This window comes from Petaurus breviceps, unplaced genomic scaffold (assembly GCF_028583685.1).
Source record: "Petaurus breviceps papuanus isolate PSGF00001 unplaced genomic scaffold, PetGlider_PUasm1.0 90692, whole genome shotgun sequence".
In the NCBI taxonomy this organism is placed as follows: Eukaryota; Metazoa; Chordata; class Mammalia; order Diprotodontia; family Petauridae; genus Petaurus; species Petaurus breviceps.
In genome coordinates, this window is record NW_027187313.1 from 3,987,683 (window position 1) to 4,003,144 (window position 15,462).

The following is a 15,462-nucleotide window of genomic DNA, read 5'->3' on the forward strand; positions in this document are numbered from 1 at the left end:
CCTCCCTGAATCCAATTCACTTGCATGTCATGGCATCACCTCCCTGATGTTGGGATCCTCCTTGAGAATGAAGGACAAATAACAACCATCCCTGCAACTTAGTAACTGCATCATTGTGAGCAGAACACTTAAGTTACCTAGGCCTCAGTGTCCTCCTCTGTGAAATGAGTATGAAATGATATCTGGGGTTCCTTCCAGCAATAAGTCTGTGATCCGATAAAAAGAGAAGAGGGCTGAGACACTCTCCCAAGTACCAAGAATATAGTGATTTAAAGTGTACAAAGGAAGTCCCTTACGTACATTATGTCCTTTATATACATTATTGAGCTTTCCAACAACCACGGGAGGGAGGTATTATAAGTATTATTAGCTCCATTTTATAGATAAAGAAATTAAGGCACAGAACAGTTATGTGTCTTCCTTATCATCACACATTAAGTAAATATAAGAAGTGAGATTCATGTGCCTGATTCTCCCGGCTCCAGGTTTGGTCCTGTTTTGACAAGTTGATAGAAATGAAGGGTAGTTGGATCAGAAGGAGTAAAATAAGTCAGGTTGTAAGCAGACATATAATTGCTTCCATACAGAACTTTAACGTTTATAAAGTATTCTCCTCCCAACAGCCCAGTGAAATAGAACAACCATTATTTTTCCAATCAGGAAGTTGGAGATCTGAATAAGTCGGTTATGTGATATGTCCATAGTTATGGTATAGCAGTTCTGATATTAAAGAAATGTTATAAGTGGGACTCAACTTATACTTTATGAATCTAAATCTGGTGTTGTTTATGTTGCAATCAAATGCAGGGGGTACCTGGACATGAGGGACTGGGGTTCCAAAGAGAGGGAAGAGCTGGAGATAACGAGAGGCATCCATATAGAAAGAATGGTTTATGTTACTTCATCTGTGTTTTTTTCATTCATTTTCAAAGAGTCGGGCAGAGTTAGCCCAATGATCTGACTACAGTATCAATTCCTTTCCCCCACCCCACCCCCAAATCCTCCATTTAATGATGTTGGAAGTTTCTACCCCCTCCCCATTCCAAATAGGACCATATTCAGTTCTAAGAATCAAGCGGCCTCAAAATACTAGTGTATCTTCCTTTTTTTTCTTTCTTTTTCTTTTTTACTAGACCCTTTTACTCACCAACATATGGAACCATCTATAAAAACTCCAGGTAACAACTGCTTTTAACTTGGTATGGCTATCTATATGAAGGCCAGCCTTGGAGTTAGTAAGACCTGCTTCAGACAATCAAGAATTCCATGACCAAGGGCCATCTACTTAATCCTTCAGTGCCACCAGGTAATTATTTACCAAAAAATGAACAGAGGTTTCCACTTTGGGGATTCCCTACACTTATGAAATCAGAAGGTCTAGACAACAGGGAGAATATTCCCCTGTGGGAGAAAGAAGATGACAAAAGAAATGGCAAATAAATGAAGCAGACAGATAATTCCCCCCAAAATTGATGGGTGACTTTGGGGGAGTTCTCTGGAGTTTCTTTGCAGAAGCTCAAGGCACTTCTGAAAAATTATTGATGGGATACCAACCTATGGGAGTGTGTGCACATATCTAACATCCCTACAGATCAGCATTTGTACATTTCAGCTATTTGGAAAGAAATGCTTTTTATTGTTATTGTTAGAAGAATGAAAATGGATATCTGAAAGGTTGTCTGTTCAAAGTTATACAGGGACCAAGGACTTAGCTCTGATAAGTACTTTTGATGTCCGAGTCCATTATATTGCTGTTAGACTATGTATCAATCAATAAACTTTTCGGTACCTACTATGTGCCAGGCATTGTGCTAAGTGCTGGGGATTCAAAAAGAGGCAAAAGACAATTTCTGACCTCAAAGTTCACAGTCTAATGGGGAAGACAACACACATGCGCACACACACATATTTCAATGATAAATAAGAAATATTTAACAGAAGGAGGGGTTTGGTGGAGGGATTCTTGTAGAAGATTGAATTTTAAAGGAAGCCAGAGAACTAAGTAGGTAGAGATGGGTAGGGAGAACATTCTAGGCATGGGTAACAGACAAAGAAAATTCCCAGAGCAGAGAGATAAAGTGTTTTACTCATAGCAACAGGAGGTCAGTGTTACTAGATCAAAGCATATGGGTTGGGGAGTAAAACATAAAGAGTCTAGAAAGGGAGGAGGATGGATTATGAAGGGCTTTGAATGCCAAATAGAGTATTTTTTATTTGTTCCTGGCCAGACAGAGCATTTTATATTTTCTCGTGGAGAAAATAGAAAGCTACTCGCATTAATCAAGTAGGGTATAGATACAATCAGAGTGTTTTAGGAAAATCACTTTGGTGGCTGAATAGAGGATGGATTGAAGCAGTCAGAAATGTGAGGCAGGCAGACCCCATCAGGCTATTGCAATAGTCCAGTTGTGAGATGATGTGGGCCTTCACCAGAACTGTGGCAGCGTCAGAGGAGAAAAAACATGGTACAAAGTGAAATCAACAGGTCTTGGCAACAGATTCTGCATGTAGGAGGTCAGAGAGATTGGAAACTAAGTTGTGAGTCTGAGAGATAGGGAAGATAGTGCTTCCCTGAATAGAATACTAAAAGGGGAGAGAGGCAGGATGGGTCAAAGATAATGAGCTTTGTTTTGGACATGCTGAGTTTAAGGTGTCTACTAGACAGCCAGCTTAAGACATCAGAAAGACAGTTGGAGATGTGAATCTAGAGGTTAGAAGAGAATTCGTGGCAGGAGAGGTAGATTTAAGAACTGTCAGCATAGAGATGATAATTAAATCCAGGAGGTTATGAGATCACTGAGTAAAGTGGTAGAGATGAAGAAGAGAAGAGGACCTGGGATAGTATTCTGCAGGATTTATGGATGGCAAAGAAGACCAAGAAGGGGCAGTCAGATAGGTAAGAGGAGAACCAGGAAAGAGTAGTGTCCCAAAAGCCTAGAGAAGAGAGTATCAAGGACCAGAGGGTGATCAACAGTGTCAGTGGCTACAGAGAGGTCACACTGAATGCAGATTAAGAAAAAGGTCAATGGATTTGGCAATTGAAACCATTGGTAACTTGGAAAGAGCACAAATAAAGTTGGAAGCCAAGTTGCAAGGGGTTAAGAAGAGAGTGAGAGTAGAGAAAGTGGAGGCACCTATTTTAGACAGCTTTCTCAAGGAATTTAGCCCCAAAGGGCCGAAGAAATACGATTATATTGGGGATGGAAAGAACAAATGAGCATATTTTTTCCCCTAGCATGGGGGAGACATGGACATGTTTGTAGGCAGTAGGAAACAAACCAGTAGAAAAGGAGAGAGATTGAAAATATATGATAAGGGGCGGCCAGGTGGCGAAGTGAGTAAGAGCACCGGCCCCGGAGTCGGGAGACTTGAGATTGGTTCTGGCCTCAGATACTTAACACCCACACAAAATAACTGACTGTGTAACCTTGAGCAAGTTACTTAACCCCAATTGCTTTAATACATACATACACACACACACATATGATAAAGAGAGGATGCAGGGGCAATCTTTTGGAGGAGATGAAAAGGAATAAAAGCCTTGGTAAGGAGTAAGACCATCTCATCATGTGATAGAGGTGTGAAGGAGATCATGGCAGAAGACTGAAGCTAGAAGGAACCTTCACAGTCTTCTATTTTAAATACTGAGGCCCAGAGTGTTTAAGTGACTTGGCTATGGTCACACAGCTACTGAATGGCAGTCCCAAATATTGAACCAAAGACCATCTCCAAATTCAGAGTTCTTTTCATTACACCATGACTGGCTTTGTGTAACAGTCCTTTGAGGCCATGATTGTGGTATTATCCTTTGCCTCATTCTCTCCAGGCAAATTCTACAAACTTTCCTCCCTGGTGATCCTGTGGGATATATAGCATTTGGCCAACTCAAAGAGAAATTTAAAGATGTTCCTGCCATCTGCTCTTTCTAAGGTTGAAATTTTTTTTTCTCTCCCTTCCCAACTTATCATTGTTGTCATTATTACCAGACCATATAAAGCTTCTGCCAAGATAAAAGTCTTTTTTTATTCACTTGACCTACCAGAATTATTTCTTTTAGTATTCAATTCAATCTGACAAACACCTTTCCATTTCCCATCAGCAGCTCTGGAGAACATCATACCTTCTCGGGATAAGCTGATTACCTGATATCTCAACACCATCATGCAGATTGACTCAGTTTTTGGATACTCCGTGACTTCTCAACCCCTTCAGTTGCCTCTGATTGGAGACCTGGAAAGTGAAGCATTAAACTCCCAATGCCTTCTGTTGTAGAAGCCTCAGAACTCTGAAGATAACTCAGTGTGTTCCATTAGCAGCTCTGCTTTGCTTCTGCTTCAAGGAGAGTATCCTCCTGGTTTGTGTCCTCATTCCCTTGGTGTTTTGTGTTCTTTCCCCCATTATATTATAAGATCCTTGAAGGCAGGAACTGTCCTTTTCTCCTTTGAATCCCCAATTCTTAGAATAGTACCTGGCACATAATAGGCATTTAATAAGCACTTATTGAGGTAAATTGAGTCACATGGAGTGATTTCTTTTATGCTAACAATGAGTTAGTAAAATTAATAACTCCCTCCTTTCCTATTAGTATTTCATTGGATAATATATGTACATACTATCCACATGTACAAAAAAAGGTTCCCAGGTGGCCAGGTAGCACAGCGAGTAAGAGCATCTGCCCCAGTGTTGGAATGACCTGGAGATCTAATCCAGGCTCAGACACTTAGCACCCACCCAGAAACACCTGACCTTGTAACCTTGAACAAGTTACTTAACCCCAATTGCTTAGGGGAGGCCAGGTGGCTCAGCCAGTAAGAGCCCCTGCCCCAGTGTTGGTATGACCTGGGGATTGAATCCAGGCTCAGATACTTAGCACCACACCCAGAAATAACTGGCCGTGTAACCTTGAGCAAGTTACTTAACCCCAATTGCTTAAAAAAAAAGTTTCCCTAAAGAAATCTTCATCCAGTCACTAGTATTATTCAGTCAAAGATATTTATAAGATAAACAGTATTTGTGTATGATGCAATATGAAAACAAAATGAAATCCATCTCTGATAAGATGAGTTTTAAATGGCTTTCAAAATAGGAGACCTTCTGTGCAAAAGATACATAGTGGTTCAAGTTCCTGAGGGACTTCATGTCACCTCTGTGGGACTCAGTATAAGGAGTTGCATTATCTAAGTGTTTGGGGACACTCTTGCTAGTGATTGACTACAACTTGAATGTTAGATGCTGTCACACCCCTCAACATGTTTAAAACATTTTATTCTGGCTATCATTCTTTTGAAAAGGGGAGGCTACCTAACATTAATGGAAATTAATCTTATGTGGATGATTTTTCCTCCTAGAAGACTTGCTAAATATCCTATGCCTGTCATTAAAAGGAAGATGTTGAGTTGGTATGCACACACACAAGTATACACTCAAATATCTCTTTCTGATTTATTATTAGAGAGTTGAAAACTTTACTTTTTGTTCCTTTTTCCTCCTTAGATTGATTATTATTATTATTATTCTCTATTGCACATTTGCCAACCTTAGCTATTTATATTTCTTTTCCTGTCATGAAGAATATTACTTCTGGCAGCTATACCATACCATCACCTGAATATATAGTTTCCTTTAAAAAAAAAAAATGGAAACAGAGTTGAGGTAGGCAGACCTGGAGGGAAAAGCTCCAGTCTATTATTTTGTATCACACATTAAGACTTCCTTGGGGTGCCTGGACAATAGACACAGCGCCTTCCAAATTCCTTTAAAATGCTTTCTCAAACAGTGTTAAAACACAGCCTCATTCTCCTCTTCTTCATCGCTCTCCGCCCCCCCAGCTCCAGTATCCAAATCCAACTGTTGGAGCAGAAATAACAAGAATGGGTAGTTGGTGATTGGAGTGTTTAGACACCAAAATAAACTGGAGAGGGTCATCATAAATCATATTAATGGTTCATTTCAAGTGTCCTTTAAGGAGTGTGTGTGTGTGTGTGTGTGTGTGTGTGTGTGTGTGTGTGCTTTCAAGCTTCGCCTCCACCTAGTCCACTGAGCCATGTGAATGATGCCAGGGGAAGATTTTGCATTGCAAAGTCTGATTGGGAAAAAAAAAAAAAAAAAGGAAGCACCAATTCAGGTAGTTAATAGCGGAGTGGGTGCGAGAGCTGGGGAGATGCGAAGGAGAAGGAGCAGCCCAAGCCCAAGCTCGGGGGCTGACCTGATTCTCTGAAATCCTCAGCTCGCTTTCATTTTCTCCCGTCTGCCTTCCCCCTTTCGGGTCTTGCTGTCCCCCAGTGTTTTCCCTTTTTAGTGCTCGCAGCCCTGAAAACAAAGAAATCCGTCTCTGGTTGCATCGGGGCTCAGGCAGTGAGTGCACCGCACCGGGAGGCAGGCAGGCTGCGGCTCCCCAGCCCCTGGACCAAGGCTTTCCCCGCTCGGGGTCCACATCTCCTCCCAAACCCCCACCCTCCTCCTCCCCTCCCTCTCTCCCTCCCTTCCCTTCCCTTCCGTTCCTCCCCCACCATCTCGGCGCTGGGAGGAAGGCGGACGGGGCTCAAGATGGCTTTAGCCCGGCTCTGCGCCCTGCTCGCCTGCTGCTGGATGCCGGCGGCTGTTCTGGCGACCGCCGCCGCCGCCGCGGCCGCCGCGGCCGCAGGAGGAGGAGGAGACGGGGACCCATCCAAGGAGCTGGAGTGCAAACTGAAAAGCATCACGGTGTCGGCGCTGCCCTTCCTGCGGGAGAACGACCTCAGCATCATGCACAGCCCCTCGGCCTCCGAGCCCAAGCTCCTGTTCTCGGTGCGCAATGACTTCCCAGGGGAAATGGTGGTGGTGGACGACCTGGAGAACACAGAGCTCCCCTACTTCGTGCTGGGTGAGTCCCCAGGGAGGCCCCCCTCCCCCACCCCCACTCTGGCTTCATACATACATACACACACAGGCACACACGTACACACACGCGTGCACACACACACACACACACACTCGCTCGCTGCGATCCCCCCTTGCTACCTTCTTAGATCCGCCCTGCCACCCGTCTTCTCCACACCCATATGCAACACAGAGTCGCCTGTACACAAGAGCTTTCCCTACCTCCAGCCAGAACACGGTTTCCCCACAATAATAGCTCCTTCTGCCCCTACCTGCACCTCTTCTTCCCAAAGGACACATATTCGGAGTCTTCATACAGCCAACTCCAAACCCTGTGACCTTTCTGGATAGCTAGCTAAAGGCAGGGCATTTCCCGTATGCCCCTGGCGTCAGATCACCCACAGCAGTAGTGCCCCTTCCCCCCTTCCCCCCTTTCCTCCCCCTGCCTCCCCCGTATCTCTTCCCTCACCCCCCCCCCCCATCAACTCGCACTTGACCGAAATTTTTGAGTGTGTCCCAAACCTTGCAGTTCTTCATCACTTTAGGAAGAATCTACAGGCCAGACAGCCACACAAGCTCACTCTTTGCTTTGCTTCTCAGTAGCCCTCATCCTTCGTTCACCATGTGACTGCCATCAGCCTTGCCTCCATTCACTTAGCTGTAGCTTTCCTCATCCCAGTTTTCCATCTGAACCTCCAGTTGTGGATGTCCGGTTTCCCTCATGGAAGGGAACATGCACCTGACCCATCCCATCATACTCTGCTGATGCCTACCTCTTCACACACCTCCAAACCCCAAAGTTACATCAGCAATTCATTCAGATAAGCTTATCTTCTTTGTACCACACACTGTCCAACATAGGCATAAATCTCAGCTCTCCTGTATGCCAAAAGCACCTAAGTGAGGAGGAGAATGAAATCTTGATTTTGTACTCATTCTTCCTCCTGATGATCACATTTCTACTGTCCCCACCCACACACACACACAGTCCCCAAAACTCCCCACCCCCATAGAAGGGCACAACAACACTTCTTTAACCTCTTTCCCAACATCCTTTGCACTGTACACACTTCAACAATATTTGCAACATTGTTAGGCCATTTTGCAAAGGGTCACACAAAAACAAATTCCTGCTTGTGTGACTCATTCAACTAAAGTGACTACAGCTTTGTCTTTCTCCTCATCAGGCCCACACACCTGCCATCCTTCCCCCTGCCAAGCAATATACTGTCATTTACCGATTCAAGTGAAAATTCCAATAATGTGCTATCACCATTCTTATTAAACCTAAGAAAAATCCAGACTCCATCCTGTGTAAGCCCCCAACTCACAACAAACAATAAATATCACACAGACTGCTCCAATTGCCTTAGAACCTCCCAAAGTTCACTTTGTATGAACATCCCTCTTAGTTGGCCCAGTGCAAACAGTGAGGCATGTTCCTTCTATGCTTCTTAGCACCTCCCACTCCCACTCCTATCTCCAAAGGCACCTTTATTTCCCAAATGGCAAATCACATTCATGAAAACCATATGGAATATGGGGGAGTAAAACTTTTATTTCAGGGGTGGAAGACGGTGATCTCATAAATTGCCCAGTCTTTTCAAAGCTTGGGTTTCAAGCTCTGAGGTTCAGTATAGTGGGGGGCCAATTTGGCCCAATCAGTTCTCTTTACTGCATTATTTGGTTTTAATGGAAAAAAAGTTGGGTTATATCTTGCAATGGGAACCTTGTAGCTTCATCTGTCTTTGAAGCTGGTCTGGTCTCTTAAAGTGATAAGTTGCTGGAGTAATTAAATGGGCATTTGTGACTCTGGCAATGGCATGATGAGGTGCAGGTGTATCAGTTCATTATATTTACATAGCATGTGGTGGAAGGACTCGGGGGGCAATGACGTGAATGCAAAGTGTCTGCTTTTGGCTAAGCACTTTAGTGTTGCCTGTGCATGAACTAGGCCTTGGACATTATGAGAAAGGAAGGAGCCAGGGTGACTGGGGCATAATGCTTGCTCCTGAATTTTGAAGCCAAGGCCTAAGGCCATGAACTGCTAACCAGGGTCTCTAGGATATAGTGGAAGGTCAGGTACAAGACAATGGGCTCTCTGAACTCTATACAATGCTGCTCAGTATAGAGATCTGATGGGGTAGCTATGGTAACCTGTAGCATCCTAGCCTGTATACCCCCACTCTTTTACTTCAAGGCCAGTTATATTTGTCGGCAAACACCCATTTCCTTTTCTCTTTCCCGAAACTCAATAATGTGCCTTCACATGGATGGAGATGCCAACATCCATCATGCTGGGTTTGATATTTTGCACAGGGCATAAGCCATCATGTGTGGTGGGAATGTGTTAATTTGAAAATTTAGACCCTTTCACCCTGACAAATACGAGAGGGGCAAGAAGGGCTATGTATTGCTTCATTTTGAGGAATTGCCTGCCAGAACTATTGGTCTTTGGTTACATTTCTACAAGTACTAGGAAGATCTGAATCAAACAGAAAATATTTATTGAATGCCCACTTTCTGATAATATTCTGCCTAGTTTTCTGGAATATATAGAGGATAAGATGCGAGCTCCTATTCTCAAGGGACCGGGATAGACAGGATTGACACATGTGAAGCAAGAGAACAATCCAAGGCCAGTAGATTCCTCTTTGACACTTCAGAAGGTCGCTGATTTTTTCCTGAATGTGGGGTACCCTACTTCCCCAAGGCAAATCACAAGTTCTCCATACCTTATTAAATAGTTTTCATGAATTGCTATGGTCACAAATCTTAATTCTTTAATAAGCATTAATTAAATGCCAGCTGTGCTTGGTTGTATATATTTGTATATGTGTATGTATGTTTAAATGTATATATGTCTTCTCCCATTAGATTGTGAGCTCCTTGAGAGCAGGGACTGCCTTCCTTCTTTTTGTTCCCCATGCTTAGAACAGTGTCTAGCACATAGTAGGAGCTTAATAACTATTAAATGATTATTGATCAAACCATATAAGGACAAAAAAGGCTCTATCTTCAAGAAGTTTCCCTCTGAGATTACTTCTGATTTACCTTTTATATACATCTGTATCAGCAAGCACCCCAGCGTCCCCAGGGTGTCTGCCAGCACAGGTTCTTGGATCTGCTTTGTTAAAGGAAAGCAACTCAAAATGGGTTAACAAACTTACTTTAATCAGTCAAATATGTATCTTTTACCTAGTTCAGGGGAAAAAGGTCAGCACCCCGAACTTCAGAATATACAGACAGAATTATCAAGACAGAAACAGATCAAGTAGACAGCTTTCCAAACTGTCCAGCCATTACATCCATACCAAATCAACACCTGGGTTTTTCAAAGCTGGGGGGCTCTGGACAACAGCTTCCCAGAATCCATATCAAATCACAGAACACTTCTCAAAGTAAGCCCCAAAACAAAGCTACAGATCAGGGCTTATACAGTCTTCTCCTGGCTCAGAGAATGTAACAACCTTATTGATTCACTGGCCAATCAAGAAGTATCTACTGAAAAACAAGCCTCCCTCCCCAGGCTCCAGGTGCACTTTAGCCTAGGGGCAGGGAAGATCTTCAAATTTACATTCCCATTACAACACCTTGTTTTTACATATTTGTTTGTGTATTGTCCCCTTTCCTTCATCCACACTGTAATGTGAGTTCCTTGAGGACAGGGATTGGTCTCTTTTTTAGCATATAACAAAAGCTTAGATTGTGCTAATTACTGATAGATAGATAGATTGATTAAGTGAACTAAGGGGATTAGTAAAGACTTCTCCTAAGAGATTGTGCCTGAATTGATCTTCTAAGGAAGCCAAGGATTCTGGGAAGTGAAGGTGTGAAGAAGTAATGCATTTCTAGTGTGGGGCATAACTAGTGGAAAGGCACAAAGGAGAGAGAGACAAAGGCTGAGTTCCAGGAGCAGCAAAAATGCAGGCCCAGGCTCATTGGGATAGAACCCTGATTGACTGAAACATATTGAGAATTTCAAGATTTATTGGTAAAGGAATTGAAGAGTTGTTTGTTTTTTTAACTCAATTAGCAAAGCAGGCAGAAAAACAAATGCCTGGTCTATACATAGAGTCTTTCCAGAATGGTGTTTGGCATACTCAAATTTGAGTAATATGTTCACCTAAAGTCACAGTCATACCACTATGAAGCAATGGACTAGAACTTTAAGGGAGAAAATCTGTAAGTGTCCAGTTATATTGTATAGAATAGATAGTATAGGAAATAATGTCTTTCTCACAGGAGAAAGACATTAGTAAGGGCAAGAGTAGATAGGGAAGGAAGTTTTCCTGAAAAAGTAAGATTTTAAAAAATCTTTTAAAAATATTTATTTAGGGGTGGCTATGTGGCACAGTTAATAGAGCTCCGGCCCTGGAGTCAGGAGGACCTGAGTTCAAATCTGGCCTCAGATACTTAACATTTAACTAGCCCTGTGACTTCAAGCAAGTCACTTAACCACCACAGTCACCCCTCAAAAAAAAAAGCAAAAAAATTTATTTATTTTTAGTTTTCAACATTCACTTTTATAAGATTTTGAGGTCTAATTTTTTCTCCTCTTTTCCTCTCCCCCTCCTTAACATGGAATGCAATCTGATATAGCCTATACATGTATAGTATAATTATATAGTATAGTATAGTTAATACATGTATTAAAGACATTTTCACATTTGTCATGTTGTGAAAGTAGAATCATAACAAAAGGGGAAAACCACAAGAAAGAAAGAAAACAACAAAAAAGAGAAAATAGTATGCTTCAATCAGCCTTCAGACTCCATATTTCTTTCTGTGGATGTGGGTAACATTTTCCCTCATGAGTCTTTTGGAATGTCTTATATCATTGCATCACTGAGAAGAGCTAAGTCTATCAAAGTTGGTCGTAGCACAATGTTGCTGTAACTGTTTACAATGTACTTCTGGTTCTGCCTACTTCACTCAGATTCAGTTCATGTAAGTACTTCCAAGTTTTTCTGAAATCTATTTGCTTAGCATTTCTTATGGAACAATAGTGTTCCATTATATTCATATACTACAACTTGTTCAGCTATTGACTGGGCATCTCTTTAATTTCCAGTTCTTTACCACCACAAAAAGAACTGATAAATATATATATATATGCATATACACATACATATATACATACATATACACACATTTTACATGTGGGTCCTTTTCCCTTTTTTATAATCTCTTTAGGATACAGACCTGGTGGTGGTATTGCTGGATCAAAGGGATCCAGCAGAAAAAGTGAGATTTGGCTAACAGAAAAAATGAGATTTGACATGGGTCTTAGAGAATGAGTGGAGAGGAAGGAGGGAAATTAAGACAGCAGCTGGCTTGTGTACTAGATAGAGATCTGCACTTGGGGTCAGGAAGACCTGAGTCTAAATTCAGCTTCAGACAATCATTAGCTTTGTGATCCTGGGGAAGATACTTAATGGCTGTCTATCTCATCTGTAAAATGGGGATAATAATAGCACCTATCTCCTAGGATTGTTATGATGATAAAATGAGATAATTGAAATCACTTTGCAAACCTTAAAGCTCTCCATAAAACTAGCTATTATTATTAAACTGGAGGGAATTGCCCAGAGAAAGATATGGATAGGCATAAGTAGAAGCATGACGTTTGTATGGATACTGAGGAAACTGACCAGCCTATAGGTAAGGGTTCATAATTACCTAGGCTAAGGTGGGTGTCAGGCTAAATAGTTCAGACTTGAATATGGTAGGCAACAGAGAATCATTGAAAGGTTTTTTTGCCTGGGCTCACCACATCTTCTGGGAAACATTCGCCAAGATCATTCTTGGTCTAGTTTACTCCTGGGTCAGCCCTAGATCTAATCATGACTTCTGGTGTGAAAAGCATCCCACTGTTTCTTTTCCTGTTCATATTTTGGGAAAGGATGACTGTTTATAAAAGGTTTGATGTGAAAACTTAGATTAATCGAAAACAAGTTACTTAATGATCCCTGAAAAGGAATTTGGGTTAAAGGAAACTTGTTTCATTGTTCTCTTCTGTTAGATCAATGCTTCCTGTACATACCTTTGGGGTGTTTTGTAGTTATTTTTTTTGTTGTTTTTAACATTTCACTACTGTCCCTAGTTATTTCAAGAGGCATTAGAAAAATATCAAGAAATTCTCAATACAAAGAGAATTGTGTTTTGCTTTGATTTTAAGAAGGTAGCAGAGTAGGTTGTTTTTTTTTTTTAACCAAACGTATAAATAAAAATTGTAGCAATTTTAAGAATTTCTAAAAGTAAAATTTGTATTTTTTTAAATTTTGACTCTAGATTCACATTTAGATCATCAGATAGAGCATTTATTAAGTGCTTATTATGTGCCAGGCATTGTGATTAATGCTAGAGATACAATTACAAACAAGTACAGAAAATAATTCCTACCTTTAAAGAGCTTATATTCTAATACAAGAAGACAACACATAAAGGGGAGCTAGGAAGGAGGTGACCAAGGCTAGGAAGAGAAAGCTGGACAGTTAAGAGAAGAGTGAAAAGTGAAACAAAGCATGTGATGTAATGCTGGAAGTTTAACTTGGAGTACTAGTCTTCAGTCCCTCTCCCAATTAGGATAGCTTAGACTCAATTCTGAGTCATAGCTTTTTTGGGGGGGGGGTATAAGAAATCACTCAGTTTCTGATGAAACCTACAGACCTAGTGGTGGTATTGCTGGATCAAAGCAGAAAAAGTGAGATTTGGCTCACAGAAAAGGTGAGATTTGACATAGGTCTTAGAGAATGAGTGGATAGGAAGGAAGGAAATTAAGATGGCAGCTAACTTGTGTACTAGATAGAGACAGGTGCTTCTAGGAATAGGGTAGGTGCCTGAGCTATTCTAACATATCCTGGATGATAATATTTTCTCACAAAATGTTGTATTATTGGATATACCGGTCAGTTAGAAGTCATTCAAAAGAAATACCCAGAGAGGTAGCATCCAGAGCCATCCTCAGTGTCAGAGGAAATGAATAGATTCTGACTTGGATGAGTGAAGGGTATTTCATCATTAGGAGTACCTTTATGCACCCCCAATCCAACCTCTCTTTTTTCCCCATCCTTCCAATGTTGAACACTTGCAAAACTATTGTTCAGGTTCTAAGATATGATGATACAGTGTATGAGTGAAGGTAATTTGATTTTAAATTTTGTCAAGTTTGTGTAAGTCATAAAATAGCGTTTATCATTAGTCACTCAACTAGAAGTGTTTCCTATGTGCTAAACACCAGGGATACAAAGAAAGGCAATAACCCAACCTGTTGCTGCCCTCAAGGAGCTTACAGTCTGATGGGCTAGACAACATTCAAACATCGACGTCCAAACAAGATATAAACAGGACGAATTGGGGTGTAGGCAGAGTGAGAGAACTGAGATTAAAGAGGCCTAGGAGAGAGTTCTTACAGAAGGGGAAACTTTAACTAGGTCAGACAATAGAGGATCATAGATCAAGACCTATACAGAACCTCAGAGGTCATGTACTATAACCCTTGCATTCTACAGGACAGGAAACTGAGGCCCAGAGAGGTTAAATGATTTTCCAAAGATCACAAAAGTGGTAAGTAACATAACTGGAATTTGAACTCAGGTCCCATGAATTCTACACAATAAAATCAGCACTTTGTCCCCAGTACCATATTGCCTCTTCCATGGCTTCTAGGGATAGGGATAGGGACTGGACCTGTAATTTCACTGATATAAGGAACTCCCAGATGAGGAAACTCTATCAATTCAGGTCACCACCTTCACTGCAACTTTTTGTCTTAAAGAATTGCCTAAAGTATTGAAAGTCAGAGTAATTTATCACTGGCCACACAGTCAGTAGGTGCTGGGAAAAGGACATGACCCAAAGTTTCCTGACTCCAGGGCTAGATCCCTGGATCAAAAACTTCCAGTCTGTCATGCCATATTGTGACATAGGGCACTTGAACCCAGGTCTTAGGACTCCAGAACCAGCATTTATTTTTCATTGCATCATTCTGGGCGTGGCTTCCATGGGGCCTTAAAATAAATCACTTACAAACTTAAAACAGTCTGCTGATTTTTCACTTTTGTTCCCATTAGAGTGATGAGGAATTCATTTTTATGGACAGAGTTGCTGGCATATACAACAGATATTTTTGGAATTCAGAGAATGAAAAGACTGCTGCACAATGGAGTGGTCAGTGAAGGCTTTGTATAGTAGCTTCATCCTGAGATGGGCTTTTGAGGATGGGTAGGAATTGAGTAGGCAAATATGATTTTTCCCTAGGATCCTATATACTTCAAGTATCACTACTCTAGAAGGGTGTGGGTGCTCCCTCCAGTGATGAAGATTGCAACCCTTCTGTAATGTATTAGATAGACCTTGGGAGATGGTTATGGCAAATAATGGTAACAATATCACCATTGCCACCACCATCATCATTACTGCTACCATCATCATCATCATCACCTCCATCATCATCATCACCATTATCATCATCACCACCACCACCATCATCATCACCATCATTACTACTACCATCATCATCATCACCACCATCATCACCATCATCACCATCACCATCATCATCATCATCATCATCATCATCATCATCATCATCATCATCAT

At 41.5% G+C, this 15,462-nt stretch overlaps 1 protein-coding gene across 1 annotated transcript in view; it reads left to right on the top strand.

Annotated features, from left to right (window-relative positions):
• Window positions 1–6,032: 6,032 nt before the first annotated feature.
• The window catches only part of ASTN1 (astrotactin 1), a 472,084-nt gene continuing 462,654 nt past the window's right edge, over window positions 6,033–15,462 (top strand). The window contains exon 1 of the mRNA XM_069065504.1: window positions 6,033–6,862. Within this exon, the coding sequence (XP_068921605.1) occupies window positions 6,547–6,862 (316 nt within the window). The 5' untranslated portion in view covers window positions 6,033–6,546. The remainder of the gene's footprint in view (window positions 6,863–15,462) is intronic.